Source organism: Mytilus edulis, chromosome 9 (genome assembly GCF_963676685.1).
Source record: "Mytilus edulis chromosome 9, xbMytEdul2.2, whole genome shotgun sequence".
Taxonomy (NCBI): domain Eukaryota; kingdom Metazoa; phylum Mollusca; class Bivalvia; order Mytilida; family Mytilidae; genus Mytilus; species Mytilus edulis.
The window spans coordinates 83,830,700-83,857,819 of NC_092352.1; the positions used below are offsets into that span (position 1 = coordinate 83,830,700).

Below are 27,120 nucleotides of genomic sequence, written 5' to 3' on the forward strand. Positions count from 1 at the left end.
CTTGTTCTTCTTGTGATTTTGTCTGGAAATATACTTGTTCTTTTTAACCGTATATTATATAGGTAAAGGAAGATGTGGTATGAGTGCCAATGAGACAACTCTCCATCCATATAACAATTTATAAAAGTAAACAATTATAGGTCAAGGTACGGCCTTCAACACGGAGCCTTGGCTCACACCGAACAACAAGCTATAAAGAGCCCCAAAATTACAAGTGTAAAACCATTCAAAAGGGAAAACCAACGGTATAATCTATATATAAAAAAAATATTAAAAAATGTTCTACGAAAATGGGGTATGTGTCAAAGAGGCGACAACCCAATCACAGAGCAGAAAACAGCCGTGAGTCTTTAACACAGCAGGGAAATACTACGTGTGGTTTTGTCTGTCAATAAGCTTGTTTTATTATGTCTGATATTCTGCTTGTTTTGTGAGGTGTTGTCTGGTACTAGGTTTGTTCTATCTCTTTTATATGATGTGCTTGTTCTATATATGCTTTCACGGTCTGGTACTAATGTATGCTTGGTATGACACGGGTTATGTTCTTCTCATATATTTCATGATGCTATAATACTAACCCCTAACAGGAGGGATTGTACCTGATATTCATATGATGAAAACATAATCTTTCAATTAGTTTAATTGAGGTCTGGAGCTGGCATGTCAGTAACTGCTAGTAGTCTGTTGTTATTTATGTATTATTGTCATTTTGTTTATTTTTTTGTTTCATATTCTGACATCAGACTCGGACTTCTCTTAAACTGGGTTTTACTGTTCGTATTGTTGTGCGTTTGCTTTTTCTACATTGGCTAGAGGTAGAGGGGGAGGGTTAATATCTCAAAATCATGTTTAACCCCGCCGCAATTTTGCGCCTATCCTAAGTCAGGAGCCTCTGGCCTTTGTTAGTCTGGTATAATTTTTAATTTTAGTTTCCTGTGTATAATTCGGAGGTTAAGTATGACGTCCATTATCACATGAACGAGTATGCATATGTGTTTAGAGGCCAGCTGAAGGACGCCTCCTCAGTGGTGCGGGAGTTTCTCGCTACATTGAAGGCCCATTGGTGGCCTTCGGCTGGTGTCTGCTCTATACGGTCGGGTTTTTGTCGCTTTGACACATTCCCCATTTCCATTCTCAATTTTATTGTTCTATTTTGTCTAATATTCTATTCGAATTCCAGATTTTTTACGTACCGACATTGATATATTAAGTCCCAGTTATACGTAAATAAAGCTTTAGAACTTTTATCAATGAAAGATAGATTGTGTTATACTGTACTAGCTGACAAAAGATCCCGTTATCAGTCATGTAAATAAAAAGGGTTAGCCGGATACGACAAAGTTCAAGATCAACTCTCACTCCTGTATCAAATACTTGTAAAAACGAGACGTGACTAAACCCAGCAATTTATTCAACCAAAAGAGTATTGCCGAAGGTCTACTAAGAGCATTTTCCATCACATGTTGTCCATTATTGTCGTTGTCCATCATTGTTGTCGTTGTCTGTTAGATTTTTACTAACAACTTCTCTGAAACTATTGGATCGAACCATCGTTTATAGGGTATCAATTTTAATGAATTTTCCCCATGATCCCGCATGCCAACCCAGGGGCGGATCCAGCCATTTTCAAAAGGAGGGGTTCCCAACCCAGGATAAAGGGATGGGGTCCAATCATATGCTCCCATGCATTCAAATGCATTGATCCTAAATAAAAGGGGAGCGTGTTTTGTCGCCCGTGCCTAAGATATAGACAATAACAGTAAAATGCGAGTATATGATCGATATTATCTCGAAAACCATTGAAGAGACAATAAATATTCAAATTGTAATGATCTACCGGCTGTCCGTGATTTTGAGTGCCCCACCAATCCATATGGGAGTTTTTTTTCTCTTTAATAACGATTATTTAATTATTTTTCAAATATTTTGCGTGCATATCTACCACTGATATAAAAACATGATTGAAGACAAACTTTAACAGGAAAAAATGTTCATCAAGACCAGATCTACAAATAAGTCAAATGAACAAAGTCTATGAAAGGCACCTTATTGGAGTTATTCTCCATAAATGAAGATTTTTTTTACCCCGCATTGTTAATTGGCTGCAAAACCACACCAAGGGCAGATCTACAAGTTTGTCAACATCGCCGAATTCGTCAGTCAACTCCTTATGGAAGTTATTGCCATTTAATGATATATATACAATAATAGCCTTTGTATGATGTGGTATATACTGGGGAAAATATATAGATCTGAAATAAGTATATAGACTAAGGACGAAGTCCGGGGTCGATATATTTCTTTTGGTCGATATATCCTGTATTGACCTCATAAAAAGGCTGCCTATTGTTATATTATCAATATACTTATGAGATCACCCCTAGTTTTGGGTGGTGTTCGTGTTGCTTTTTCTTTAGTTTTCTATATTGTATCATTTGTACTATTGTTTGTTGTCTGTTTGTCTTTTTCGTTAATAGCCATAGCGTTGTCAGTTTATTTACGATTTATGATCATTTATGAGTTTGACTGTCCCTCTGGTATCTTTCGTCCCTCTTTTATATCAAGACATATAATACATGTCTCTGCTTGTCTCAAAATTGTCAGTGCATTATATCATTATATTCTCATTTTTCGATCATTTAATTTTGTTGGAATTGAATTTATTCTATAGATATCGTATGGTCTCTGACGTCACAATAACAACAAATTAGTTTTTTTTATAAAGGAGGTGTGGGAGGTGGATTAAATTACTTCAAACATCTTGTGGAAGAACAATGTCATGCATATAGTTTGAATATTTAAAAAAAATCATAGACTGTTATATCAGAGACATATGTGTACCTTCGTTTCATTCCCTCTTCTCATTGTGTTCCTTGCACAAGGTTTTCATATGATGATGCAGAGAGACTGAAATATGTTACTGAAGTTTGTACCTTTTGTATCACACACGAACTCTTCATTATATTGTTATGATCTGCTATTAACAATTTTAAATTCACCAAATCTATAGCACCAAGGACAGGGGATCACAGAGGCTGATACGTGATTTAAAAAGGGGGACATTGACACCAGTTGAATCTAGTAATTTTACCCAATTAATATTGTTAAAGACACTATATAACATCTCCATTTTGATTTTTTTCATACTATATCCTCTGGTTAAAAAATAATTAGCAATATAAATAATCAGTTATCACCTTCAATGATTCCCTATATAATCAACCAAATTTTTCCACGAAAGGGGGGTGAGGGAGGCCCCCAGCCCCCCCTGGATCCGTCTATGGGGGAGTTGATAGGGGTGCCACTTCATTTATTTTACCCACTTTATATGATTTAGACTTTAAAAAATGTATACCTTTTCATGGATTGCATAGTTAAAAATGTATTCTATCAACTTTTCACATATTGTGTCTAGGTAAAAATGTATACTGTTTCACATATTGCGTAGGTATCACCATTGCAGGGAGCTCAAATTCCTCAAATTTATACTTATGTAAGAAAGAAGATGTGGTATGATTGCCAATGAGACAACTCTCCACAAGAGATTAAAATGACACAGAAATTAACAACTACAGGTCATCGTACGGCCTTCAACAATTAGCCAAGCCCATACCGCATAGTCAGCTATAAAAGGCCCTGAAATGACGATGTAAAACAATTCAAACGAGAAACTAATGGCCTTAATTATTTGATAAAAATGAACAAAAAACAAATATGTAACATGCAAATAAACAAACGACAACCTTTGAATTACAGGCTCCTGATATGGCCAGACTTTCTGCCCAAGGGCTGTGAAAAAACCCAGTTGTAAACTGGTTTTCATATAACAAGTTTTGGGAACTTTATTGACTTTATCATAAATGTTCTGATTTCAATACCTATTGGTATTCACATATTTTCAAGCTGGAAAATATGACTTATTCCAGGGACAGGTCCTATTACCTTGCTTATACATGTAGGAAGGGCCACCTAACTGAAAGAATTATAGTTAAGATTGTGCAGGTTGTTCTATAATAAGCTTATAAATTCTGACAAGCATAAACATTTGTTTAGCATTTATTAACAAAAGCATCCTATATGTGTTATAAATTAAATTCTCCCAACCATAGAATTCTTCAGAATCCTTGATATTCCCAAATACACTTACTAGGTAATTATAGTGTTATAAAGATGAAGTATCCAGTTGTGTTTAAACCTTAATTTACAACCCTTTTCATGGTGAATTGGGAAAGTTGGCAGGACTGTATTGATTGTGTATGATTTTGGTTTCAGTCAAATGATCAAAACTAAAGGTTATTTAGATGAGTGCAATATTTTTGTTTGTTTGTTTGTCTAGAAGAGGTTATAAAGTTTAAGCTTGCATATATTTTAAAGGTATATCTATCTATTTTTATTATTATTTTAGAGTGATTTTTTTTACGGCTATAATTTTGATTTTGTATATTTTTGGTTTCAGGCAAAAGCTGAAGGTGTTTTAACTGATATCTGTAACCGACTAACTGCAAATGCTGACACATGTCTTGCATTTGTCAAAGACAACATTGGAAAGGTCTTCTCAAAACTATCCGATGGATTGGTAAGTAAAAATTAATTGCAAATATCTTTACTAAAAGTAAAATAAATTATATCTTTGAATTTATGACACAATGGGGATTTTATAGCTTTAAATAAAATATTTAAAGGTTCTATCAGCAACTTTTTGGCTGCATTGACATGGATCTAAAGTATTCACGAAGATGTTTTTTGCCAGATAATTAAAAGAATATTCATTCAACATTTGAAAAATCATATTTGTTACAGATTGAAAAACCATCTCTTTTAATAACATTAGTTTGATACACACATATAGATCAATTTACAGAGCTCAACTCAGTTGCCCAAAAATATTTACACATGTTTTTTCCAATAATCTACTTTTTAGCTCAACTTTCCAAGAAAATGTGAGCTTTTGCCATCACTTGGCGTCCGTTGTTGTCTGTCGTCATTGTCCCTCATTGTCGTCCGATCTGTGTAAACAATTTCAAACATCTTCTCCTCCAAAATTACTTAATCCGTTCCAACCAAATTTTAAGCTGAATTCTCCTTAGGGTATCTAGAATAAAGTTTGTGTTTTTTTTTGCTTTTGTCAAAAACATGACCATTGGATAAGAATAGAACTTAGGGGTAAAATGCTCCTGCTCCTTAAGTAGCTCCTTAGTTTGGTATACTCTACGAACCATCAACATATACAGGTCATGCATTTATCTTCTTATATCTAACAACATACTTTCTTCAAAGACAGACAAGTGTCTATGTATATGTCAAGCTCTAAGAGGAAATAGATCTAGAAAATTTATAAATATACAAAGTTTAACAGAGACTTTCCAACATCTACCATTAACACGATTAACACTAATGTACTCGAATAACAGTAAAAATCATAAAACAATGCTGTTAAACATATCTCATTAGAGGGGTGGTCTGAACCTAGATCCTACTTCTTGATTTTGTTAGATTCCCATATCCAGATTATTGATTTTTCAGATTCCTGTATCCGCTTATCATTGAGATGATAACACTTGTAATTTCACAGGCCCAGCCTGACTTAGTTTTTTTGTTTTCATGCTTAATAATTTGACTTTCATGTTGTCACACTTACAAATCAGCCAATCCCTCATAACACTTAGACCCGAATGAGACCCACTGTTAAGGTTCTCGACTTTGAAGTTTAAATTTATTTTTCAATCTTAAGATAGATAGGGTGTTTTCCTCCATCTTGGATTTGGAGATACCAGAAAACAAGGTCTAGATCTTTAATAGAATGTGCAAATTTTTAGAGTAGTAGGTAATTTATGCGTAAGAACTTCCACTTCGATATAGAAAATGACATGTTTTATCATATTTATGGTTGTATTTTACAAAAAACAGAAAACTTTTGTTTGATCAATTTTTTTCCAACTTTGCCACATAAGGGGAGGCAACTCAAATGCAAGGGCAGATAATTCAAATTAATGTACTTTTACTATAGAATGTGTTAGGAATTTACCTATTTTATAATGTAGCAAGAAAACGGGTTTCGGTGACCCCATTGTTTCTTTTTCTTAACTGAAAGCATACTATTAAAGCCATCTTCTCATGTGTTATCTCAAAATTCTATGATGTAGATTACGCTTTATTTCAGAAAATTGGGTTTTTCATGCATAATCTATACAAAATTTATCAATTTTGAACACTAAGTAGCGTGAAAATAAGCACGGTGACCCATTCTTTTTATTATTATTTTTTAAAAAGCATGATATAAACTTCATTTTGGCAAATTATTAAAAAATTCTAAGGATTATAATTAAGACACTACCTTAACCTTTGAATTCCCTATATTTGAATTTGATAAGTGGAATAAGCAAAAATTTCATAAAGAGCAAACAGTACAGGTCATGAAATATTTTGAATTGTTGAAATGAGATTTGGTCTAATAATTGATTTATATTTCATTAACAGTTAAAATTATCAGAGGTCAAAGAACAGAAATATTTTATCAGACACATCTAGTTCACGATAATTGTAACTTATCTGTATATTTTGATATCATTTAGCTAGGTCAGGGATTTTTCTCAAATAGGGTCTAAACTACACTGAGTCAGGGATTTTTCTCAAATAGGGTCTAAACTACACTGAGTTGGGAATTTTGAATCAAAAGAACAGGAAATTAGGGAAAACTTTAAAAAAAAATTATTATGTGACATTTTCATTTTTCCATTAAATTAATTGCACTAGAATTTATGCTCATACAGGATGCTCTTATAAAAGTAGAATTAAAAAAAAAATATTTATAAATTTTTGAAATATCCTCTTTTATAGAAAATGCTCCCAAAAATCCTTGAGGCACTGGTGCCTCCACAAATTCCCCCATCCTTTCCTGAAGTTTCAGTTAATACCTCAGAATCATGCATAAGAAATTGATATCTCAAGAACTATGAGGTCAAAACTATCTATTGAAAAAACAGAGAGATATTAAAAAATTAAATCACTCGCAATTAACTAAATAAATTTGGAAGGTGTATGAAAAATTAAGAATTAATAATCTTCCAACAAGTGACTCTATTTATAGACAATGATAATCGAACAAGGATAATGCCAGATGACACCAGTAAAGTCACGAACACAAGAAAACAAGCTTTGAATATAAACTATGTACCTCCTTGTCAGTTGATATAAATAAAGTAGTAAAGGTAATTGAAAAAAAAATTACTCAGTAAGCATTATACCAATAACATTTAACACACTATAACATTATGTTTTCAGGACCCAGAACAGATTTGTATATCGTTAAAAGTATGTCCCTCACTGGAGAATGACTTTTTAACCAAGGTTCTACCAGCACCTATCAGCAATGATGTTTTACCAGCTCCTGTTAGCTATGATGTTTTACCTGTCAGTAATGATGTCATACCAAATGAAATAAACGAGATAACACAGGATGTTGGTGCTAATGTAAGTACTATCATAGATGTAATACCCATCTATGGTACTATATATTTGTATTTAAAGGCAGAGTCCAAACTTTAAACAATATAAAAATGAAGATGTGGTATGATCGCCAATGAGACATCTCTTCACAAGAGACCAAATGACAAAGCACAGAAATTAACAGCTATACATTTTTGTAGGTCACTGTATAGCCTTCAACAATGAACAAAACCCATAATAAAGTTATTATTAATCACTTATTGAACATAGTTGTTGTATTTATTTCAAAATTTAAATGGTTTCAAAGTATCAAGAAGTATTTTTTTTCCTTAAGAGGATTGAAATAAGATCAAATGTATTGAGATTTTAATTATCATATTAAATTAAGTATTGCAAATTTTATTTTTCATGAGGATTTTGGAAAAACATATTTTATCAGACACTTTTTTACATGGTTTAACAAATTCTAAATACACTATTATGCCAAATTTGTACTTTGTTGAGTACCTTAAAATTTGTGGTTCACATAAACCCCCAACATCCAGAAAAATAAGTACCCTAAGAATTATATTGATTCCACAGTAGCTGTTGTGTAAAGAACAGAGTACATTTTGTTTTTTTTGTTGAAATATTTGTCATTATATTAATGTTTAATTTTAATAATTGACTTATAATTTTGATAAACAATTTTACCTATCTTTTGTATTCCCATTTAAAGGTGGTTTGTTTTTGCTTCCACAGGAAATAAAGGCCATGCATCATTATCAAAATTCCTCTCATGTTCAGTTTTTTGGGGTGACAACTTCACAGTTAAAAAAAATTCCACCAAACTACCTTTTGTAATTACATGTACCATTATTCAATGAAAATTCATCTGAGTGTTTTATTTTATAGCCAATAGAATGTGAGTTATGCAAGCTTGTAGTTTCCTATGTTGAGAAAAGACTCCTAAACAACAAATCTGAGGACGCTATTAATGCTACACTTGAAGAAATTTGTAATGAACTACCTGGTCAATTAGGAGCACTGGTAGGTATAGACTTTAGACTAATGTTGTCAAATTGAACAGTTTTGACTAACCAGTTACTCTAATAATCATTAATCTATTAACCGGTTAATCGATAGTTTAAGTTGATGTTTGAAGACCTTATCTATAGTACCTTACACATGTATGTTTTTAATACTATGATAAATTGAAGTTTGTCATTTGGCATTGTCTTGAGGATTTTTGGCAAAGTTTGAATATTAATAATCTAATACTTCTGTATCTGCTATATAGTTGTCATTTGTAATAAGTTCAGATTGAAAAGATAAACAAACTTCTTGAAAATGTCTGAAACCAATGATTCTGTCCTTTTCTCTTAATGTTACAGAAAAAATGTGGAGTGTTTTAATTTGAAAAGATTAAGCGTGTAACTCCAACATACCATCAAGTATACATTAATTACATTCACGTTGATATGCATTTCACAATTTTTAGTTGTCATTTTGTTTTACACGATGGAGGCCGCACATTCAGGTGAAGGTCTATGCAATTATAGATAAAAAAAATAAGATGAAGTAAGTCGTAAAATTAAATCAAATTTTTAATTTAAAGTTACTGTTTAAAAAAAAACATGTATACTAATTGTTTTTAATTAAGATCTTGCCCTATGGTGATAGACAAGTTGTCTAAGTTCTAATTAACTTTATGTTTTTCGGATAAACAATAGCAATCAATATTTGACAATTTATCTGTCACATTAATTACCATGACGATAATTTTTAAAATAGAAAAAATAGTTATCACAGGTACCAGGATTATAATTAAGTACGCCAGACACACGTTTCGTCTACATAAGACTCATCAGTGACGCTCATATCAAAATATTTATATAGCCAAACAAGTACAAAGTTGAAGAGCATTGAGGACCCAAAATACCCAAAAGTTGTTCTATACAATTTTTCTGACATTCCTCAATTATATAGATGGTCTTAAATGATTTTTTTATCTCTCAATAAATGCATTTTGAAAGTATCAGTTGGCAGTGCCAAATTTTATTACCCAAAATAATGACGAGCAGACTTTCTTCTCTCTGAAGTTCATAAGAAATTGTAAATGTGTGGGTTTTTTTTTAATGTTATTGCCAATGATTTATTTGATTTTTTTAACTGTGTTTTGTATAATTCAGTGTCAGAAGTTTGAGCCACTGTTACTAAAAGCTTTAGTGGATGAGTTCTCAGCAGAAAAAGCTTGCAAGGCTATCAAAGTTTGTACGGCAGGTTAGTTAATTTTCTACTGATTAATTCAGATTACAGGGAGCTAATCTAAATATACCTTCATAATATCTTGTAGAACTTTCATGTATACTCGTATATAAATGAATCCATAGAATAGAATCAATTCTGTGATTGGTGAGTCGTTAATAAACTAAACTATAGCTATCAATTTAGATTCAGAAAAAAAAAAATTGTTGGAAAATAGCTATTGGTGTTTGTATTGCACCAGTCACTGGTCCATCTGAAAAGTTTGTCTCTATGTAAAATTGAGAATGGAAATGGGGAATATGCCAAAGAGACAACAACCCGACCATAGAAAAAAACAACAGCAGAAGGTCACCAACAGGTCTTCAATGTAGCGAGAAATTCCCGCACCCGTAGGCGTCCTTCAGCTGGCCCCTAAACAAATATATGTTAGTTCAGTGATAATGAACGCCATACTAATTTCCAAATTGTACACAAGAAACTAAAATTAAAAATAATATGTCACTACTTTATAGCATACAACTTTTTAATTTCTTCAATTCTTTCCAATACAGTGTAACATGTTTTTCATTAGCTTTCATTAATTCATAAACTTTTCATTTTCAGAAGATGCTTTTATTATCCATGAACCCATTTTATCCTGTAAAGACTGCAAAGAGATTATGGAAGGATTTGCTGGAGAGGTAGGGGTGTTTAAAGTATTCAGTAACTGTTATCATGGGTTTTATAACTCTTCTCATTTCTGCATTAGTTAACTCGAAACTTTGCAACATTTGACTTAGTATTGAATGATACAACAAACCCTTTGGATTGTAGCAACTGACAATTTTTCCTTGTACACTTTTGTAATGTGAAAATTTACCACAATGTTCAATAATCTGTAAAAAATTGCAAAACACTAAATTACTATGTTAAAGAATATTTTAGGTTTATGCAGGAGAATTAGTGATATTTTATCGTTAATGCTGCGGGTTCATTTTACTTTATCCAGTAATGTTTGTTCAGAACCAGGAACCAGGAACCTTATGAGGGGTTATCTTTTGTTAGAGATGAATGATTGTCTTTTGTTAGAGTTCAATATTTTATAGTGTTTATTAATAAAGTATTTGTTATTAATAGCTTGTAGATATCTTTCAATTTTTTTTTTATTTTGTAAACTGATGTTCTTCTAGAATGGTTATATTTGAAAAACAATTTTCAATGCTAGTTTATTGTACTGTTTCTCATTGTTTTGCTATTTTTATTATTCAGACAGGTATTCAGGTCTGTTTACAAATGGCAGGTATCTGTGGGAAATCTAAGACTCATATCCACCATGAATTAACCAACTCTGTAGAACCAGTAAATTATGAGGAGCCAGTAAGTATGATAAGCTTTATTAACATTATTAATGATTAAAAGACAGAATCCAGAGCAAAAACATTTTTTTTTTTTCATTTTTCCATATTTTGCTGATAACTAGACATTTATTTTGCAGCATTTGTTTTAGATTTACAGTTTTGGTTAAATTATTTAGAAACAAATAACTTACTACAACACTTTTAGACTTTATGAAACATTAGAAGTTGATTTTTTTGGGGTATAAATAAAAGAAATTGAGTTGAAGCAAAACTTGAAAAATACTGTAAACCAACTTATTTTCGCTACTTTCATGAGTAGAAAAATATAGCAATTATAAATAGTCGCGAACATGTAAAACTTTGATTATTTCTTACTTAACTACATCAAGTAAATTTAAGAATCGCGAAATTAAATCGCCGTAAAATGAACGTGAAACAGCTAAAAAAATAAAGTATCCGCGAAAAATAAGTTGGTTTACAGTGCATGTTTTTTATTTTTCAGTATTTTACTGATAGAGATCGACTAAGTTCTTTTAAGTTAGCATTCAGTCTGAAAATAATTTTTTTAGACATCAATGGTATTGTTAAATCTTTGTGGAATGATATGAAACTTCTACAGATGATTCTTCAAGATTAAGAAATAGCATCGGAAGAAAAAAGCTCAGTTTAAAAATATTAAACCTACATCTGTATTTTTGTGATTTGCTTAAAAGCAGTAGATATTAAGCATAGATTTTGTGCTTGTGTACCATATTCATGCTAATGAGAGAACAATTATTTTGTTTACAAAACAAGAATACTATGCATTTTAATTTTCATAGAGTGGAGTAGCAGAGTGTACTTTATGTAAATTTGTGATGCGTGAAGTTGATAACATTCTCAGCGCTAACCAATCAGAGGCAGCCGTCAATGCATCATTACAACAGATATGCAACTCTCTACCAGATCAGCTACAGGGACTCGTAAGTTCTTTATAAAATTAAGGAGATGAGGTATGATTGCCAATGTTAAAATGTCATAGATATTGGCAATTATAGGCAATCATACAACCTTCAACAATGAAAAAATCCCATATCATATAGTCAGCTATAAAAGGCATCAACACGAAAAACATAAAACAATTCAATAATGGCCTTATTTATTACAAAACAATTTATGAAAAACAAATATGACAGACATGAACCCCAGAACTACAAGGACAGTCAAATATACAACAAGCTATAAAAATCTTTCAGCTGTTGTCTGCTCTTTGAACGGGTTGTTGTCTCTTTGTCAGTCTTTGACATATTCCTAATTTCCATTCTCAATTTTATTAATTCATGTTGCAAGGAAAAAACTTTTCTGGTAACTTTGAAAACAATTTCCATCACAATGTAATTTTGATTTTCTATAATGGATGAAAGAATTAATTTTAAATGTTTTCTTTCCAGTGGTCAAAAAATCTGAATATTTCCTAAAAGCAGATATATAAAATGTAATGTAGAAAACTGAAGCTTGAAAATATGAGACTGTTTATTTCAAAAATGAATTAATATTTGTAACAGATAGACTTTAGTTTTAATGCATACTTGTTAGGCCAATTAAAATTAATTGATAGATTTTCATCCCCGCCCGCCCCGATTTTTTTTATTTTGCAAAATTTACGATTTCCGGATTTTGTTCATTTCCGTTACCGGTAACCGTCAATAATTTCGTTTCATTCGAACTTCCTGTTTATAAAATTTTGGTTTTCATACTTCTTGTTTCGAGTACTTTAAAACGATTATGTTGACAAAATCTGCTGCTCAATGATGACAGTATCATCTACGGAGAATATAGAAAGATTACCAGAAGGGCATGAAATATTCGGGTTACGAGTATTTCACAAATTGGAAATTTCTTTCATCAGAAAATTGTGGATTTATTTAATTATACATTGACTTTGTGTAAGCTAATTTGGGCTGTGAATGATTTCCAAAGTGCAAGAATCGTGGAACAAATTGGTAGAAAAGTCGGCAAACATACACATTGTGTACTAAAAAACCCTTAGATTTACCTATGGCTATTGTTTTTGTTTAAAAACACAAAATACCATTTACAATGTAATTATATATGTGTCACTTCTTGCATAACTTGAGAATCTTAAAAGCGTCAACTTTACTATTCCTGGCAACACTTGTTTGAGTGTTCATTTCATTCATAATACTTGTGCCGCATACCATTGCATTTGCATAAGTTTATGGGGACTACAAACGATCGCTTAGAGAGCAAAATAAATTTGGAGTTGGTAGTCAAATGAATAGAGAATTTCTCCATGGTTTTACTGTTTGCTGAAAATATGTTTCTAAAGTAGCAATTGCATGTAGAACAGTCCGCGTTGCAAATCAGAGATGTTTATTCAAGAATTATGTATGATTCTTTATACATGTTTAAACATTTACATGGTATAAGCTAAATTTTGTAATTATAACACTTATATATGAAGTTCACGCCACAAGAAGGTTTCAAATTGAATAAAATTTAAAAAATAAAATCCTCCCACCCGCCCCTTTTTTTTCAAAACTTTGGATGAAAATCTACTAATTAATTTTAGTTGGCCTTATTTCAACATCAGAATATGCAGGTACATACTTATTCTAATTTTTAGCAGTCTCTTTGACTGAACATGAGAGCTTTCACACGTTGTTGTAATCTCTGCTGTCATAAACTCGAAAGTGAACTGTTGTTGGACAGGGATATGTCTTGAAAATTAAGAAATATTTTTAAATACAAGACACTATTTATTTTGCAAAACAAGACATCAGTATGTTGTGCTATTTCATGAGAAACATTTAATCTAAATTTTATTGTTTTACATTTTGCAGTGCCAACAATTTGCTCCAATTTTATTGATAGCCATTAAAAATGGTTTGGATCCTAACATGGCTTGTACAACGATAAAACTGTGTAATAATGGTGAGTAGGAAAATAAACAAACTCAGGATTTTTTGTATAAATAAATAAATATTAATATATCTTTTTTGTTCAATTAAGAATTGACAATATTTTAAATTTTTACAAAGTACTGACATGTCCAGATATTTGTACTTGTATTTTAAATACAACGAATTAAAAAAATGGAGGATGGTCTTATTTATTATGATGTTTTTTTTAGGAAAGGATTAAGGTCAAAATATGTTGTCTGGTTTTAGATGGTGTTTACATGGTGTTTACAAAGTGTTTACAAAGATGAAAGTTGTATGTCACATGATATTAACAAGTTTAAGATGAAGGTCACACATGTATTAATTTGTAAAGATGCTGATTAAAAGTTGGTTTTCATTAAAACCGAAATTGTTTAACTTTGAATTTTATCTGTATTTTAATATATTTAATGTTTTCTGTATTGTTAGAAGATGATTATGACATGGTCGAAAAGATAGAGTTTGATTATGACTTGGTTCAGAAAGAAGCTTTGGAAAAGTATGAAAAAGAAGAAAATAATGCGAAAGTATGTCAATTTCTTACTTTTTAGGGAAATTTTAAAATAAAACTACAGTTGATGACTAAAAGTAACGTCACTGTACCCAAATTGCACCTATTCAACATAAACAAACAGCTGATAAATTCTTAAAAGTTTTTTTTGAGACTAAACAATTTGAATTTTAGTTATTTGACATTATACACGTCTTACAAAATAGGTGAATATATTCAAATATACACTAAACGTTCACAGTTTGTATCATCAGATGAAGCTTTCACTGGGAAAGAAAAATGTGCGAAAACGCCGCCATGCGATGTTCACCAAAAGTCATCTTTTAAAAATGAACAAAAAAAATATGTTCCCAGCATCCATTTAAAAAAAATGAATAGTGAACATGTACTTATATTAAATTGTTCTAAATATTTGAAAAAATAAAAAAAAGAATGGTCAAAATAGATGCAATTTGGGTACCGTCATGTTATTTTTTGAATTACACATAAATGAGACAGCAACCAAACACTCACCATTAAGACATCTAGACTTTAACAGAACGCATCAGTGACAACTTTTGTAGGTGAATGTTTTCATTTATTACCAGATACAATAAATGAAGATCAGTGTTTTACTTTTTGAGGGAAAAGACTTTATATTAGAATTGAAATTTTGACTGGTAATAATGTCCTTTAATTTTTCATAATTGTAAGGTGTACATGTCCATCTGGCAGGGTTCATCTGACCTTGACCTCATTTTCAAGTATCATGAGAATGTCAATTTTATGTGATACCTGTAGTATATCATTTTATCTTTAAGCCTTGTGCATAGTTTTTTTGATAATGTTTATCTTATATACTTCCAGGCAAGCATAGGCTGTACCTTGTGTAAATTTATCATACAAGAGATTGACCACTTCATTGTAACAAATGAGTCCTCTGCAGCCATTAATGCAACAGTATATAACTTGTGTAGTAAACTACCAGCTCCACTTGACAAACTGGTGAGTAGATCATTGTTTTGTAATATAACTTGTGTAGTAAACTACCAGATCCATTAGACAAACTTGTGAGTATAATATCATTGTTTTGAAATTTAACTTGAGTGATAACTGTATGGCCAAATGCATTCTCTGTTCAGTGATTCAAAGCATTAGTGAATTTTCAGGTCAAATTTTTATTTAAGAATCTAAAGGATTGATGATAACTTGGAGATATTTATCATTTGAGCTTTCGATTTTACAATTTGATTACAGACATTCTGTTTTGAATTTTTCTCGCAGTTCAGTATTTTTCATTAACTTTTTAGCTCACCTGGTCCGAAGGGCCAAGTGAGCTTTTCCCATCACTTTGCATCCGGCGTCCGTCGTCGTCCGTCGTCGTTAACTTTTACAAAAATCTTCTCCTCTGAAACTGCTGGGCCAAATTAAACCAAACTTGGCCACAATTATCATTGGGGTATCTAGTTTAAAAAATGTGTGGCGTGACCCCGCCTACCAACCAAGATGGCCACCATGGCTAAAAATAGAACATAGGGGTAAAATGCAGTTTTTGGCTTATTACTCAAAAACCAAAGCATTTAGAGCAAATCTGACTGGGGTAATATTGTTCATCAGGTCAAGATCTTTCTGCCCTGAAATTTTCAGATGAATCAGACTTTTCGTTGTTGGGTTGCTATCCCTGAAATGGTAATTTTAAGGAAATTTTGCTGTTTTTGGTTATTATCTTGAATATTATTATAGATAGAGATAAACTGTAAACAGCAATAATGTTCAGCAAAGTAAGATCTACAAATAAATCAACATGACCAAAATGGTCAGTTGACCACTTTAAGAGTTATTGCCCTTTATAGTCAATTTTTAACCATTTTTGGTAAATCTTAGTAATCTTTTAGAAAAATCTTCTCCTCTGAAACTACTGGGCCAAATTTAACCAAACTTGGCCACAATCATCATTGGAATATCTAGTTTAAAAAATGTGTCCGGTGCCCCACCCAACCAACCAAGATGGCCGCAATGGCTAAAAAAGAACATAGGGGTAAAATGCAGTTTTTGGCTAATAACTCAAAAACCAAAGCATTTAGAGCAAATCTGATATGGGGTAAAATTGTTCATCAGGTCAAGATCTATCTGCCCTGAAATTTTCAGATGAATGAGACATTCTGTTGTTGGGTTGCTGCCCCTGAAATGGTAATTTTAAGGAAATTTTGCTGTTTTTGGTTATTATCTTGAATATTATTATAGATAGAGATAAACTATAAACAGCAATAATGTTCAGCAAAGTAAGATCTACAAATAAGTCAACATGACCAAAATGGTCAGTTGACCATTTTAAGAGTTATTGCCCTTTATAGTCAATTTTTAACCATTTTTCGTAAATCTTAGTTATCTTTTAGAAAAATCTTCTCCTCTGATACTACTGGGCCAAACTAAACCAGACTTGGCCATAGTCATCATTAGGGTATCTTGTTAAAAAAATGTGTCTGGTAACTCGACCAACAAACCAAGATGGCCGCCATAGCTAAAAATAGAACATGGGGGTAAAATGCAGTTTTTGGCTTATAACTCAAAAACCAAAGCATTGAGAGCAAATCTGACAGGAAGTAAAATTGTTGATCAGGTCATGATCTATCTGCGTGGAATTTGCAGATGAATTGGATAATCGGTTGTTAGGTTGCTGCCCCTGAATTGGTAATATTGAGGAAATTTTGCTGTTTTTTTGTTATTATCTTGAATATTATTATAGATAGAGATAAACTGTAAACAGCAATAATGTACAGCAAAGTAAGAACTAAAAATAAGTCAGTATGACCAAAATAGTCAATTGACCCCCTAAGGAGTTATTGCCCTTCATAGTCAATTTTTAACAATTTTCAAAAAATTTGAAGATTTTCAATAACATTTTCCACAGAAAGTACTGTTATAGATAGAGATAATTGTAAGCAGCAAGAATGTTTAGTAAAGTAAGATCTACAAACACATCACCATCACCAAAACACAATTTTGTCATGAATCCATCTGTGTCCATTGTTTAATATTCACATAGACCAAGGTGAGCGACACAGGCTCATTAGAGCCTCTAGTTTGTAAAATACAGTTAAGAGAATTACCAATTAAAATAAAAAAAGGCATTTTATATTTTGATACTGACTTTATCGGCTCATCCTAGCAGGCTCCTAGCTTTCTTGCCTGATATTCTTACTGATAAAGCAAATATCAAGATAAGAAAAAAATTATTCTATGAGGGTGGTAAAGGGTTATTTTCGATCAACGTGTTTTGCCATTTTTATTTCACGTTCAGCCGTGAAAAAGGTTCGTTATTCACCTTGTTTCGTGAAATCGGGAAAAAGATCAACATGCAAGAAATTTTTTAATTGTTCGTTCATTGTGAAATGGCAATTTTATTTCACGTTCTTCCGTGCAGATACCCCCCTTTACGTCCCTCTTCTATTTGCCTTGTTTGATATTACAGATGTAGTTTGCCAGTCACAACATTTTGGTGTGCGCTTTTAAAAGATATTAACTCATCACCAGAAAATAAAAGAACTCATAACTTTGGTAATATATTCTATTTACTTTTACGGGTGCTGTCGAAAAATAATGTTGGTATGAAATTTATATAATTGTGGCAAAATATTAACAAAAGTGTTACCTTAGTGTATTGGTTAATGCTATTATAATATTCAATTTCAGTGTTATGGATATGCACCAGTTATTGTACAAGATGTTGTGTCAGGATTTGACCCTGAACTGACTTGTGAAAAAGTAAAGTTGTGTACAAGTAAGTGTTAACATTTCAAATATGTTTGTTGCATTATTGTTAAGATATTAAAATAAGATTCAAGATATCAAAGCCAATATTTGTCTCAAATGCTAACATGGGTATCCAATTTTTTAAAAATGGCAGTTCGATTTAATATTTTCTCCCTCCCCCAAAACTGTCTTCAAACTAAGCCCTTCAGAGTGAAAATTTCATATCTTCTCTCAATTATAAAATGGTTAAGTAGAGATATAAATATGTCATCCACTACTGATTAGGGGACAGATGATATTACAGAAAACAGATGTTTAAAACAAAATCTGAGTGTGTAAATTTTTGATAAACCCTCAAGTTAAGGAATTAAAATTCATATAAATTCATATATTAGTTTAATTTAGTATAAAACATTGACTATTCATAATCTAAGTTTCTGAATAGCATATTTATATATGAAATGAGGATCATACATACCCCAAATCAATAAATAGTTATCAAACATAAATGCATTTTTATATAGTATGTTATAAAAAGGAGGGTCATTTTTATATAAAACCTCTCAAAAAGGGGGAGGCAGTGCTGTGTATTTACTATTAATCCAATTACAACCTGTGGATCAGGATAAAATAACATGTGCTTTCTGTCATCTAACAAATTTTAATTGGAGTGACAGTTTAATTTGAAATTATGGTGTTTTTTTAAGTGGTGCAGATGATAAGCCCAACATCATTTTGATGTGATTTCTCGGGCTTAGTTGCAAGACTGAAAATTGTATTTTAAAGATGTTGTTATTAAAACACTATTTATTTTAATGTTGCTTTAAATTTCTTTTTTTGACAGATGATAGTATAGCAATGACAAAAGATTTCCCTTCCAGTAATATTGATGAAGTTATGATAAAGGTAAGTTAGACCCCCCTTTTTGTGGAGGGAATTTATTTGTTAATAAAAAAAAAAGATAACTACACATCAATTTCCATAACAGATTAATTTTATGATTGTTCTCAATCTCCATTTCCATAATAGTCTTGAGATTTAAATACATCATAGCCAATTGTAATACTTTTTTCTAGAGTTGTTGTAAGTGCTTGTAATAATATGCTGATAAAAAATAATGCAGGTATATTTAATTAAAGAAGTTGTACTTATATTATAAGGTACAAATTGATTCAGTTAACTACGTTAGAAGCAGAAATGTTCGTGGAGGATTTAATATATTGTTTATTTCGTGGAAAGAATATATCCACCAAATTAAAACCACCACGAAAATTTAACCTACATATAATATCCCTTCCATTTACTAGAAACCACAAAATTAGATCACCATGAAATCTTATATAGAAACAAAACCACAAAATTTTTTAACCCCACGAAAATTAATGTTTCTACAGTATTTAGATTTATGACTATGACATAGTTACTGTTATATTGGTCATTTTATGTTTTCTATTATCAGGCTGGTCCAGAATGTGCCATATGCAAATTAATTGTTCAGGAAATAGACTCATATATAGCAAAGAACGAAACAGCAAGTCAGATCAATGCTACTGTGTATGCATTTTGTGGTAAATTACCTGGTCCATTGACGTCTTTGGTGAGTAAATAAACTCTAAACTTATAAACTACCTGGTCCATTGACTTCTCTGGTGAGTAAATCAGCTGAAAACTTATAAACTCTCTGCTCACCTAATTCTCTCTGCCCATTTGAATTCTATTGGGGAGTAAATCAGCTCCTAAATTATGAACTCTCTGCTCACCTTATTCTCTCTGCCCATTTGAATTCTTTGTTTTGTAAACTAGCTCTTAACTTATTAATTCCCTGCTCCTCTAAATTTCCCATTGAGTAAATCAATTTATTGATATTTAACTTGTGTATGAATAAACTCCCTACTGAACTTATAATCCCTGCTCTATTGAATTTAATGTTGAGTAAATCAGTTCACAACTTGGAAACTCTATGCTCTATTGAATTTCATTGACTTTACCTATGAAAACAGCGAAAAACATTTCATTTTGTTGTACCAAATGTTGACATATAGACAGATGGACATGCAGACTGATGTATTAGGGACCATACTGTAAAATGTTGTCTAAGAAGGATGTGTAAAAGCTCTTGTAAGGTCAACCCATTGAACAGTTTTACCACCAGTATTGATTTCATTTGACAAGTGATTTAAGGAAAAGTTGTTACATGTACTTTCCATTTAAGTCCCATGGGAACTTATATGGCATTGTTGTTACAAAAGCAAATTCCTGTAAAGTAAAGGATTTGGTATCTTTTTCTTTTTGTTTCCTTTTTATGGTTCAGAGAATGATTCTAGATAATATGCAAATATACTGACAATAATATCTGGCAATATATTAATAAATAATTTAAGATAATGAAATGTTAAATTGATTCCTATTTTCAATTTATTGCAGTGTATGACATATGCACCCATTATAGTGAACGATGTTGTATTAGGATTTGATCCAGAGAAGACATGTGAAAAAGTCAAACTATGTACAAGTAAGTTTTATATTTTATGAATTATTACAAGACAATGATCACATATTAAATGAATAATTTTGTGGTAAATGGGAGATAACTCTGTTTTTTTATTTGAGACATGTATTTATTGAATAGACTACCTTCTGCTGTTGTCTGCTCTATGGTCGGGTTCAGTTGTCTCTTTCGCACATTCCCCATTTCCATTTTCAATTTTGTATAGTACATTCATATACATTTTTCACATACATACCTTCTGCTGTTGTCTGCTCTATGGTCGGGTTGTTGTCTCTATGGCACATTCCCCATTTCCATTCTCAATTTTGTATAGTACATTCATATACATTTTTCACATACATACCTTCTGCTGTTGTCTGCTCTATGGTCGGATTCAGTTGTCTCTATGGCACATTCCCCATTTCCATTCTCAATTTTGTATAGTACATTCATATACATTTTTCACATACATACCTTCTGCTGTTGTCTGCTCTATGGTCGGGTTGTTGTCTCTTTGGCACATTCCCCATTTCCATTCTCAATTTTGTATAGTACATTCATATACATTTTTCACATACATACCTTCTGCTGTTGTCTGCTCTATGGTCGGGTTGTTGTCTCTTTGGCACCTTCCCCATTTCCATTCTCAATTTTGTATAGTACATTCATATACATTTTTCACATACATATCTTCTGCTGTTGTCTGCTCTATGGTCGGGTTGTTGTCTCTTTGGCACATTCCCCATTTCCATTCTCAATTTTGTATAGTACATTGATATACATTTTTCACATACATATCTTCTGCTGTTGTCTGCTCTATGGTCGGGTTCAGTTGTCTCTTTGGCACATTCCCCATTTCCATTCTCAATTTTGAATAGTACATTCATATACATTTTTCACATACATACCTTCTGCTGTTGTCTGCTCTATGGTCGGGTTGTTGTCTCTTTGGCACATTCCCCATTTCCATTCTCAATTTTGTATAGTACATTCATATACATTTTTCACATACATACCTTCTGCTGTTGTCTGCTCAATGGTCGGGTTCAGTTGTCTCTTTGGCACATTCCCCATTTCCATTCTCAATTTTGTATAGTACATTCATATACATTTTTCACATACATACCTTCTGCTGTTGTCTGCTCTATGGTCGGGTTGTTGTCTCTTTGGCACATTCCCCATTTCCATTCTCAATTTTATATAGTACATTCATATACATTTTTCACATACATACCTTCTGCTGTTGTCTGCTCTATGGTCGGGTTGTTGTCTCTTTGGCACATTCCCCATTTCCATTCTCAATTTTGTATAGTACATTCATATACATTTTTCACATACATACCTTCTGCTGTTGTCTGCTCTATGGTTGGGTTCAGTTGTCTCTTTGGCACATTCCCCATTTCCATTCTCAATTTTGTATAGTACATTCATATACATTTTTCACATACATACCTTCTGCTGTTGTCTGCTCTATGGTCGGGTTCAGTTGTCTCTTTGGCACATTCCCCATTTCCATTTTCAATTTTGTATAGTACATTCATATACATTTTTCACATACATACCTTCTGCTGTTGTCTGCTCTATGGTCGGGTTCAGTTGTCTCTTTGGCACATTCCCCATTTCCATTCTCAATTTTGTATAGTACATTCATATACATTTTTCACTTACATACCTTCTGCTTTTGTCTGCTCTATGGTCGGGTTGTTGTCTCTTTGGCACATTCCCCATTTCCATTCTCAATTTTGTATAGTACATTCATATACATTTTTCATATACATACCTTCTGCTGTTGTCTGCTCTGTGGTCAGGTTGTTGTCTCTTCAGCACATTCCCCATTTCCATTCTCAATTTTGTATAGTACATTCATATACATTTTTCACATACATATTAAATTTATGACAAACCATGTATTCAGAATTCTCTATTATAAGAAACTCGTGTATTATTTGTTCTTAGAAATATCTTGCACTGAATATATTCACCATTGACTTTGTGTGCTATACAATTCTGTAGTGCGTTATTTGCTCCCTCTTATAAAATATATAAATCAAATAGTAGGCATTTTATTGGTATGTTTGCTGTGAGTTAGGTTCCTAGTTGTATATTCTTAAAGGAAACTGTTTCAGATAAATCAATGAAAAAAAACAATGTCAAAGCAAGATGGTTTAAATTTTAATAATGGAGATTTGCATATAGTTAGTAATCTTTTTCAATGACAAATGTATATTTTTCTAGATGACAGTATTACATTGTCACCAAAATCTGAAGCGAAAAAAATTGAAAAGAAGATCAAGGAAAAAGTTGAGGTAAAATTAGTTTTAAACCTTTTTTTTAGCTCGCCTACCAAGTGAGCTTTTCTCATCACTTGGCGTCCGTCGTCTGTCGTCGTCATCGTCCTTTGTCGTCGTCCGTCGTCGTAAACTTTTACAAAAATCTTCTCCTCTGAAACTACTGGGCCAAATTTAACCAAACTTGGCCACAATCATCATTTTGGTATCTTGTTTAAAAATTGTGCCCGGTGACCCCGCCAACCAACCAAGATGGCCGCCATGGCTGAAAATAGAACATAGGGGTAAAAATGCAGTTTTTGGCTTATAACTCAAAAACCAAAGCATTTAGAGCAAATCTGACGGAGTAAAATTGTTTATCAGGTCAAGATCTATCTACCCTTAAATTTTCAGATGAATCGGACAACCCCTTGTTAGGTTGCTGCCCCGGAATTGGTAATTTTAAGGAAATTTTGCTGTTTTTGGTTATTATCTTGAATATTATTATAGATAGAGATAAACTTTAAACAGCAATAATGTTCCGCAAAGTAAGATTTACAAATAAGTCAACATGACCAAAATGGTCAGTTGACCCCTTAAGGTTGCCCTTTATAGTAAATTTTGAACCATTTTTCGTAAATCTTAGTAATCTTTTAGAAAAATCTTCTCCTCTGAAACTACTGGGCCAAACTAAACCAAACTTGGCCAAAATCATCATAGGAGTATCTACTATAATCTAGTTTAAAAAATGTGTCCGATGACTCGGCCAACCAACCAAGATGGCTGCCATGGCTAAATTAGAACATAGGGGTAAAATGCAGTTTTTGGCTTATAACTCAAAAACCAAAGCATTTAGAGCAAATCTGACAGGAGGTGAAATTGTTTATCAGGTCTATCTGCCTTGGAATTTTCAGATGAATCAGATAACTAGTTGTTACGTTGCTGCCCCTGAATTGGTAATTTTAAGGAAATTTTGTCGTTTTTTGTTATTATCTTGAATATTATTATAGATATAGATAAACTGTAAACAGGAATAATGTACAGCAAAGTAAGACCTAAAAATAAGTCAACATGACCAAACTGGTCAATTGACCCCCTAAGGAGTTATTGCCCTTTATATACAATTTTTAACAATTTTCATAAAATTTGTAAATTTTCACTAACATTTTCCGCTGAAACTACTGGGCCAAGTTCATTATAGATAGAAAGTTTAGTAAAGTAAGATCTACAAACACATCACCATCACCAAAACACAATTTTGTCTTGAATCCATCTGTGTCCTTTGTTTAATATTCACATAGACCAAGGTGAGCGACACAGGCTCTTTAGAGTTGAGTATAAAAGAGAGGGAAAAGATACCAAAGGGACATTCAAACTCATAAGTCAAAAATCAACACAATAGATAAAAAAGAAAAAAAACAACAGACAAACAATTGTACACAAAATACAACATAGAAAACTTAAGACTGAGTAACAAAAAAAAACACCAAATCAAGGCGTGTTATCAGGTTACTCGTAAAGGGTAAATAGATCCTGCTTCACATGAGGCACCCGTCATGTTGTTCTTCAATTATTTCTCAACATTATAATACCTCCACTTAACTGTGTTTAAATAAATATATTTCAATATTCATAATTTCTTAGGTCAGTGATCAATAGATGACATTTAAATTTGTGCACTTTCTCATTAATTTTTAATGTCACTATGCTTTTATTACACCACTGTAAGAACATATTCTTATGTTCAATAAAGTACCTTAAGGTGGTACCAAACACTACGGGGAGATAACTCTGTAAAGTTAGCTAAACATTTTAATTACGTTGTGTTGTAAAAGGAATCTTAAGCTTCTCAATGATCCAAATTGGCGTTTATCAAATTGCTATATAACCAGTGTAATTTTTCTGACAAAACAGTTGGTTCAAATTTTTTTTAATTTTTATATTTTTGTTAAAGTGTCAAAGTAAATACTTTGACAAATTTTTATAAAAATTAAACGAGCCAAATTAATTTTAATGAACGTGTTGGGTACCACCTTAAGCCAACTTATTCTTATAAAACAAATTGAGGCTAGTGTATGGAAGATTATCATGATTAACAATTTTAAGCAAAATGTGACCTATATTTAGTCCATTAGGTTATTGTCAGCCAGTCAGTGTTCACCTGACCTTGACCTCATTTTGTTGAATCATTTTTGAAGGTTAACCGTATGATAGAGGCAGGGTCTCTGGTACTTAAAAGTATTATTTCAATTTCATTTAGACTATCGAATTAGTTGAAAGTAAACATTGTTCTTTGTTGAACTATGTATAAAGTGACCTGCAAATGTTCAAATTGTAAAGTTTTGCTATCTCATCAATATTTAAATGTAGATTTGTTAATATATACTGTTATATTGGTCATTTTATGTTTTTTTTCTCAGGCTGGTCCAGAATGTGCCATATGTAAATTAATCGTTCAGGAAATAGACTCATTCATAGCAAAGAACTCAACAGCCAGTCAGATCAATGCTACTGTGTATGCTTTTTGTGATAAACTTCCTGGTGCATTGACTTCTCTGGTGAGTAAATCAATTCTTTGATGTTTAACTGGCATATAGATAAACTCCTTGCTCCATTTATACTCTTATCATCCTTATTTGCCGTTACAATTTTGTTTCCAGAATTAGAATTTCCTTACTGGAATCACTTCTTTAGATGGAATGGAGTCATGTTTTGCTTAAATTGAGAACCATTTTTGTCAAACCTGTGACTTTTGTTGCAGAAACTCGACATAGGGATAGTGATCCGGCGGCCGTGTTTACTAACTTCTTAAAAGCTTTATATTTTGGAAGGTGGAAAACCTGGATGCTTCATACTTTGTTTATAGATGCCTCACGTTCCTCATTTTCATGGTTCAGTGACTACTCAAAATAAAAGTTAAGATTTTTTGTAATGTTAATTTCTCTCTTATTATGAGTTATAGGATAACTATATTTGGTATGTACGTAGCTTGCAAGGTCCTCATTCCCATCAAACAGTTTTCACTTGACTGTGACCTTATTTCATGGATCAGTGAACAAGGTTAAGTTTTGGTGGTGAAGTCTTTATCTCAGAAACTATAAGCAATAAGTCTAGTATATTCAGTGAATGGAAGGTCTGTAACGTGTACATCTCCAACTGGCAGGTTGTTGGTTTTCCCGTCTGAATGGTTTTACACCAGTATTTTTTGGGGCCCTTTATAGCTTGCTGTTTTCGGTGTGAGCCAAGGCTCTGTGTTGAAGGTCATACCTTGACCTATATTGGTTTACTTTTATAAATTGTTACTTGGATGGAGAGTTGTCTCATTGGCACTCATACCACATCTTCCTATATCTATATACTAGCTGACATATGTCATCTGAACTTGACCTTATTTTCATGGTTCAGTGGTCAAAGTTAAGTTTTTGAGTTTTTTTGTTTTTTTTTCTAATACTATATGCAATAGATCAACTATATTTGGTGTATGGAAATATTTTATAATGAACATGTCAGTCTCGCAAGTTTTATTTGACCTTGACCTCACTTTCACGTTTTATTGCTCAGTGTTAAGTTTTTGTGTTTTGGTTTGTTTTTCTTAAACTATAAGCAAAAGGTCAACTGTATTTGTTGAATGGAAAAATTGTAAGCTGTACATGTCTGTCTCACATAGTTTATTATACCCCTACTTTGAAAAAGGGGAGAGGGGTATACTGTTTTACCTCTGTCTGTCCATTAGTCCGTCTGTCCATCAGTCCGTCAGTCCGTCCGTCTCATGAATATCTTTCATCACATTTTTCTCAGGAACTACAATACAAGGATTTCTGAAATTTGCTTTCAAGGTTTATATAAGTCTGCTATACTGTGTGATGTGTTTTTAGATCATTACTTGACAACTTCCTGTTTACCGAACACTTGTATGATTTTACACATGATAACCAAGTTGAAAATTTTCGTCACATTTTTCTCAGGAACTACAATACAAGGATTTCTGAAATTTGGTTTCAGGGTTTATATAAGTCAGCTTTACTGTATGATGAGTTTTCAGATTCATCACTTGACAACTTCCTGTTTACCGAACACTTGTATGATTTTACACATGATAGCAAAGTTGAAAATTTTCATCACATTTTTCTCAGGAACTACAATACAAGGA

The 27,120-nt window shown here is 32.2% G+C and overlaps 2 protein-coding genes across 4 annotated transcripts in view; one reads left to right on the forward strand and one right to left on the reverse strand.

Moving 5' to 3' along the window:
• Window positions 1-27,120, reverse strand: part of LOC139489204 (WD repeat domain phosphoinositide-interacting protein 2-like) — a 124,849-nt gene that overhangs the window by 17,334 nt on the left and 80,395 nt on the right. The window lies entirely within an intron of this gene.
• LOC139489200 (uncharacterized) overlaps window positions 1-27,120 on the forward strand; it is a 66,657-nt gene that overhangs the window by 1,305 nt on the left and 38,232 nt on the right. The window contains exons 3-18 of one of the 3 annotated variants that reach the window (XM_071275386.1): window positions 4,457-4,576; window positions 7,282-7,470; window positions 8,341-8,475; window positions 9,618-9,708; window positions 10,297-10,373; window positions 10,942-11,049; window positions 11,852-11,992; window positions 13,874-13,964; window positions 14,402-14,499; window positions 15,330-15,467; window positions 18,156-18,243; window positions 19,060-19,121; window positions 19,675-19,812; window positions 20,640-20,727; window positions 22,939-23,009; window positions 25,391-25,528. In XM_071275386.1, coding sequence (XP_071131487.1) covers window positions 4,457-4,576; window positions 7,282-7,470; window positions 8,341-8,475; window positions 9,618-9,708; window positions 10,297-10,373; window positions 10,942-11,049; window positions 11,852-11,992; window positions 13,874-13,964; window positions 14,402-14,499; window positions 15,330-15,467; window positions 18,156-18,243; window positions 19,060-19,121; window positions 19,675-19,812; window positions 20,640-20,727; window positions 22,939-23,009; window positions 25,391-25,528 — 1,773 coding nt within the window. The remainder of the gene's footprint in view (window positions 1-4,456; window positions 4,577-7,281; window positions 7,471-8,340; window positions 8,476-9,617; window positions 9,709-10,296; window positions 10,374-10,941; window positions 11,050-11,851; window positions 11,993-13,873; window positions 13,965-14,401; window positions 14,500-15,329; window positions 15,468-18,155; window positions 18,244-19,059; window positions 19,122-19,674; window positions 19,813-20,639; window positions 20,728-22,938; window positions 23,010-25,390; window positions 25,529-27,120) is intronic. The other 2 variants (XM_071275387.1, XM_071275388.1) reach the window with 2 other exon arrangements.